The following is a 6,573-nucleotide window of genomic DNA, read 5'->3' as shown; positions in this document are numbered from 1 at the left end:
TTGGGTAAAAAAAAAGTAGTGGTGTTCAAAAAAAATTATTTTATTCATAATTTATATACGGTAATTTTGAATTTTAAACTCGTATTTTATTAGTAGAAAAGAGACGACTTTTATAGTGTATTATGGGTTATGAAATTCTTATTTGATTTTTGGCGTTGATTCCATTTTATGAATAGAGAAATATGATTGATAAGTTTGAGAAGAATATGGTAATTAACAAGCATGTTATTATTAAGTAATTGTCTCAATCTTCTTTAAAAATGTTTCCTTCTTGTTTCTGAATTTTGTGGTTATTTTTAGATCATGTAAATTAAGTAGTGTTTTCTTTATAAAATATATAAAAGCAATTTGATCAAATGAAGAAACTATTTTTATGAGATAGGTAAATGACTAATTTTTCGAGGAAATGATTTTTAAAATAAAAATGTTATAATCATAATTTGTCAATTAGAGATTATATTGGTGACGATTAATGACCTTATGATTTTTGTATGATTAGTATTTTATTTCGTTTTTATGACGTTGTTTTCACTATTATAATTTGTCTTGTTGCTATCTGTCACTAAAACTTATAAGTTGTTTTTGATGTCTGTCACTAAAAGTATTTGATTGTGCAATCTGTTTATTGCTGACCGTCACTATAGCACGTCTTCTGAATGTGTAGTTTTCTACTGTCTATCACTAGATCCATTTTGTGTATATTTTGTTTTTTGATCCTGTCACTAAAGCTATTTTCTGCAAAATTATTGTTATTGTTGAAAAAAAATAATATTATAAAAGAAGAAATTGTTAATATTTTTACCTTATTATTTTATAAGTATTGCATTCTTATGTTATTATATGTGTATTAGGATTCTCTATTCTAGTGATGTTGTCGCAAAAGTAATTTATTTTATGAAAATTATTAAAAATAAATTTTTATGCCGTTAAGCCAATTAAAATGATTTCTTTATTTACTAAAATAAATTTTGGATAAATAGATCGGAAGAAGTATAGCATGTATAAATAAGTGTTAAGTATTGTTGATGGATTTTATTTTAAGTGAGCTTCGAGGAAAAGAGTTGGTGTCTAAAATGTGGTATGAATACATGTCTTGTGTTTGTGTGCTACTGTTTGTTATTGTGTTGTTGATTCTTTTTGATGATTTAATTGTTGATATTACATTATTAGTTGCAAGTTAATGTGAGTTTTGGAACCCCGGAAATAAGACTAGATTGTAGTAATCTTTTATGACTCAATTTAATTGTAGAGCGTAGGTAACTTGTCCTTCATCCTTAAGAGATAGTGTGTCCTCCGCACATCACTCAAATCTTGTTTCATAGGTCTTTTATCAACCAGTGTTTTCTTTGGGCATAAATACTTGAAATCTCGAGCTTAGTTTTGATAAGTCATGCCATTATGTGAGAAGCGTGAATGAAGAGTGTGACTACTACTAGAAAATCAGAAAACGCTAAGAGCAAGTTGTAACGAATGAGATAACCCTTCACTACAACATATTTGCTTTTCGACAACAGTTCAAAAGTGTAGCCTAAACCATGAAAACTGTAACCAAAAGGTATAGGGAACAGTTTCCACCCGTTTTATAAACGAGCGTTACCTATTGTTTTAGGTGACAGTTTTCACGCTTTCTAGCCACACTTTCTAAAACTGTCGCCTGAGCTATCGAGAATAGGGAACAGTTTTTTAACAAACTTTAGGCAACAATTGTTACTTGTTGCCATCATTATTTACAATTTGTGATTGTCGCCTAAAGCTTAAGCAAAGGGAACGGTTCTCAATTGTTTCCTTATTCGTATAGGCAACAGTTTTTTATTGTAGCAGTTGCTGTAGGCATAATCTCATTAAACATGAATAAATGATACCTGACAAATGTTGCGTATACCTTAGGCATTTTTTTTTTGGTTGAATATCCATTAATTAATACATACACACATAATCCACTGCAATTTCAAATCAACTCTTTTTTTTTTTTTTATAAGATTCAAATCAACTCTTTGATTACCCAAAGATATATAATGGTGCCAAATCAAAAATGAATAGATAAATATAACGTGTTTACAAAATATAGTTCAAACACTAAGTCAATACAAAATGGTAGACAAAATATCTAACGTAGTTTGATGTAGTTTAATACTTTGGCACATATAGTAAGCAAAATGTCACGGATAAAATTTAACACTTCAAGTACGTGCCTAGCAAAAAAGCCATCCACATCGATCAATTGGCATTGGAGAAAACTAATATGAAAATGCATCTTCTTGGAACTCGTCATCATCATCTTCATCAATTGGATCATCTTCATTGATACCTTGCTGCATAAAATAAATATATATATTAGACGAATTTTTTTGTAGACATGATCTAGAAATAATAACAAACGCTTAGGCTCTATAAATCACCTTTTCAAGATTTGGAACATGGGTTGATGCAGAGGAATTCATTTGTGGTTGTCCAACATTTGGGGTACTATTTGCTTCCCCATTAGATAATCCTAATAAATCTTCTATTGACTCCATATTGATTTCGGGATTGCAATGTTGCATCAAGGTCTTAAAAGCATTTTGCAATCTACCAATCTTATATGCAAAATCATCCCTTAATGTAGAGACCTCTTCATTGTGAGCTTTTTTCAAAGCATTTACTTCTGCCTTCTGTTTTAAAGAAGTTTTAGTTACATTTCTCCCGTAACAGCGTACCGAGCCAGGATGTTCCTTCCCAAAAACAGCTTCAAATGCTTCTGTATCATTTTCCTCAGTTTCAACCATTTCTTCAAGTTTGGCCTAACAAAAATAAAAATGTATATTATCCACTAATATAAGCAATATTTACTGCATATGGTAATTTGATAAATTTTAACGTATAATTGCTTTTTCAGTTTCTACATCCAATTTCTTTCCTTTATTTCCTTTCCGAGTTTCAACAAAAACCTCTGCTTGTGTGGGCTCTTTTCCTTCCTTTGCACGCTGCACAAATCATAATAATTCAATTGCTTACTAGATCATAATAAAGCTCTCGATCCATACCAGACCATAACAAATCAAATGAATACTGATATAAGAACAAGCTAGTAAAAAGGAAACAGAAACATAAAAGGTGAGGGGAAAAACTCGCCCAACACCAACACAAAAAAACCAGGAAAGGAAGAAAAAAGCAGATAACAGCAGTGCAATAGCAGCGATATGCAAATAGCAGCAAACCAATACTGATGCAGAACAGAGAAAAAAATATCAATTCTAGCATTTTAATCAATCAGTTTAAGTCGGGTAATCAGATCAGGCAATTCAATTTGAGCTCTATCTTCCAAAGCACAATCCAAGCAGTTCAAGTAAATATTAACACAGAGTAATGCAAAACACAAGAATATTACCATTTTTTCACGAAGTAAAGCAAAGTGTTTGGGACCCATTCGATGCCTCCATTTTTGTTGAGCTCTATTTCTAGTGTTCCTTTCACTGATTAACTGCATTTATAGTTAAACAGAAATATTACAATACATTATTTATCTATATATCATACATATATACATACATAAAAAAACAATTATAAATCTTACTTGTACGGGTTTCCAACTCCAATATTCACAAAGCTTCTTAAAATGAACTTCTGGAACCTTTGGAGGACGATGTTTAAGTCTCTCAGTCATGTTGGAATACTTCAAAAAATGATTCTTCTTAATTGCCAAAAGATAGATTTTTTCTTCCACGGACCAACCCTCTTTTTATTGTATTTCTTATCCAATACGTCAGGGATGTCTTTTAAGTCTTTCAAAATTCTAGTTGCATCTAACAAGGAAGGTGGAGACCTATATTCTGGTTTTCCAACAAAAGAAGTTGTATTTGATCTCCAAACATGATTTGGATCCAAAAATACTCTATGACCCATATAACACGTCTTCCGACTGTGTCTTAAGTAAGTTGAAGAAGTTTCATGGTTACAAGCAGGGCAAGCAAACTTCCCTTTAGTGCTCCAACCAGATAGCATAGCATATGCAGGAAAGTCGCTAACAGTCCACAAAAGAGTTGCACGCATCTGAAATGTTTGATTTTTTGATATATCATATGTTTCTACACCAACACTCCACAATATCTTTAGTTCCTCAATAAGTGGCTGCAGATACACATCAATTGAATATCCGGGTGATTTTGGTCCAGGAATAAGTAATGACATCATACAATTTTCTGCCTTCAAGCATAAATTTGGAGGGTAATTGTATATGGTTAACACCACAGGCCATGTGCTATGTGAAAGACTCATAGTCCGAAATGGATTAAACCCGTCACTAGCTAACCCAAGCCTAATATTACGAGTTTCAAGAGCAAAATCTGGATGTTTGGCATCAAAGTCTTTCCATGCTTGGCCATCGGCTGGATGCCTTAATCTACCATCCCTTGAACGTCCTTCTGCATGCCACCTCAATGTGTCAGCTGTCTTTGAATACATAAACAGTCTTTTCAATCTTGGAATCAAAGGAAAATGCCTTAGAACTTTGGCGGGAACCTTATGCACTTTTTTAGATTCTTCAAGATGATAACCAACTTCAGGATATTCGATCCACCTTGATGCTCCACAAAATTCACATTTTTCATCTTTTTCATGCTCTTTCCAAAATAGCATGCAATTGTTGGGGCATGCATCAATCTTCTTATAGTCTAGGCCTAAGTCTTTTATCATAGATTTTGTTTTATTGAAAGAGACAGGGATGTTCAAATCTGGCATAGCCTCCTTTAATAACTCCAAGAGAGCAGTGAATGATGCATTACTCCACCCATAGAGACATTTCAGCAAATACATTCGAATAGTGAATGATAAGGTGGAAAATTTTTTACAACCAGGATACAACTCTTGATTTGCATCAACAACTAGTTTATAAAATTTCTTTGCATCTTCATTTATCCCATCATGTATCCCATCTTCTTCAGCGACATCTTTAAAAGTCTCAAATAGTAAGCCATCAATATCATCAGATGATACTTCATCATCAGTATCACTATCAATATCCATAAGACTTCCATCGTCGCCATGGTGAATCCATTCGTTGTATCCCTTTACAAATCCTCTGCCACATAAATGATCAAACACTACATCTCTTTTTTCCCAACTATCATTGCAACATGCAGCACAAGGGCACAAAATCTCATCTCCTTCAACAATTCCTTTGGTGAATGCAATATCTAAAAAGTAGTTAACACCATCCTTAAAACCTTGACTGTGTGGAGGCAACTCCACCCAATCCTTCTTTATCATGGCTGGTTTACTAAAGAAAAATTAATTTTTCTATAAGCTTTTAAGATGTATAAACTTAATATCTTAATCATAAACAATTAAAATAAACATAAGGTTGTATCAGTATAGTATATCAACACAAACTAGAACCTGTACAACACCAAATTCACACACAACAACAAAAGCCTCATCTTAGCCAAAATAAGACACAACAAGAGCAAAACAAACACCACATGAAACCAGAACCGATAAGCAACTTAAGTCATTCAACATAAATCACCTCATGTTTTTCCTAATAGTCAAAATAATTGAGGATATATATTTTCTCTGATTTACCTACCCTTCCTTTTCCACTTCATTGGTTATAAAAAAGAATTCTAACTTCATTTTTTATTTTGTATAGAGAAGCTGAAGCAAAATAATATCAAAATCAAAATATAAGACAAATAAGAGGAAGTGGGTAGAGCGCAAAAAACTAACCCTTGAAGATAGAACTTGAAGATAGAAGAGTCGCAAGACTGTCTACGACCGTTTCCGACGGATTCCATGAAAAAAAATAATAAATAAAAATATGAAAAAATGAAAAAAAATACTAACTTTAACCAAATAATAAAGATAACATAACAATGGATGTTAATTTCACTCACAAATTGAGCCAAATGATGAATGTTGTTGCAGATCTAGAAGTTCCAGATTCAAGTTCAACACAAAACGGAGTCGACACAAGAGAAGAAGATTGTGGAATTTGAGGTGAGCTAGCGTTATAGTGCAGATTTCTCCAATGGTTTCAGCCACTGTCACAATGGATGGAGATGGTTCATCTCATCACTGTTGGCGCAGCAGTTCTTAACAATCACAAGGGTTTTTAGAACCTTCAAGAGATTTGGGGCTTTTGTTTTAAGAAAGAAGTAATAACTTTTAAAGACTAGAGTGTTATTTTTCCCAATATTATAGATTTTTTTGTTTTATTTTTGTGAAGAAACTTTGTTAAAAAAAAAAAAAAATTGTGGTGAAACGTAAAAACTAATAATATACACTACAAACATATATTTACTCACTTAAATTTTTTGTCCAATAAAAAAAAATCCCAAAATTGTTCAAATAATACTCCCTTCGGTCAATATTATATGCAAAAAAATCACTTTTTAGGTTAATTGAAAAAGTAATGTATCTAGTCTGTATTATTGTCCAAATATATTACGTTTTCAATGAACTTAATAAGTGATTTTTTTGCTTATAATAGTGACCGAAGGGCGTATTGCTAGTTTTTTTAAAGAATTATTTAATTTGTATCTTTATTATTAAAAATCTTACACTTTGAATTGTAAAAAAAAAAAAAGGCTTTTAGAC

At 31.9% G+C, this 6,573-nt stretch overlaps 1 protein-coding gene across 9 annotated transcripts; it reads right to left on the bottom strand.

Moving 5' to 3' along the window:
- Positions 1 to 2,016: 2,016 nt before the first annotated feature.
- On the bottom strand, positions 2,017 to 6,247 carry LOC123924023. 9 transcript variants are annotated; one of them, XM_045976787.1, is made up of 7 exons: positions 5,871 to 6,164; positions 5,704 to 5,745; positions 3,554 to 5,254; positions 3,368 to 3,460; positions 2,862 to 2,963; positions 2,400 to 2,780; positions 2,017 to 2,312 (listed from the first exon to the last, which is right to left on the bottom strand). In XM_045976787.1, the coding sequence occupies exons 3-7, from the start codon at positions 3,641 to 3,643 to the stop codon at positions 2,238 to 2,240; spliced, it is 741 nt and encodes a 246-aa protein (XP_045832743.1). In that variant the 5' UTR covers positions 3,644 to 5,254; positions 5,704 to 5,745; positions 5,871 to 6,164; the 3' UTR covers positions 2,017 to 2,237. The 9 variants fall into 9 exon arrangements, 3 of the variants coding, with proteins under 3 accessions (XP_045832743.1, XP_045832745.1, XP_045832744.1); XM_045976789.1 differs by having other exon boundaries at positions 3,554 to 5,171; XM_045976788.1 differs by having other exon boundaries at positions 3,554 to 5,745.
- Between the last annotated feature and the right edge of the window lie 326 nt (positions 6,248 to 6,573).

Source organism: Trifolium pratense, linkage group LG4 (genome assembly GCF_020283565.1).
Source record: "Trifolium pratense cultivar HEN17-A07 linkage group LG4, ARS_RC_1.1, whole genome shotgun sequence".
In the NCBI taxonomy this organism is placed as follows: Eukaryota; Viridiplantae; Streptophyta; class Magnoliopsida; order Fabales; family Fabaceae; genus Trifolium; species Trifolium pratense.
Note: the sequence above shows the minus strand (reverse complement) of the source record. Positions and strands in the feature narration are given on the sequence as shown.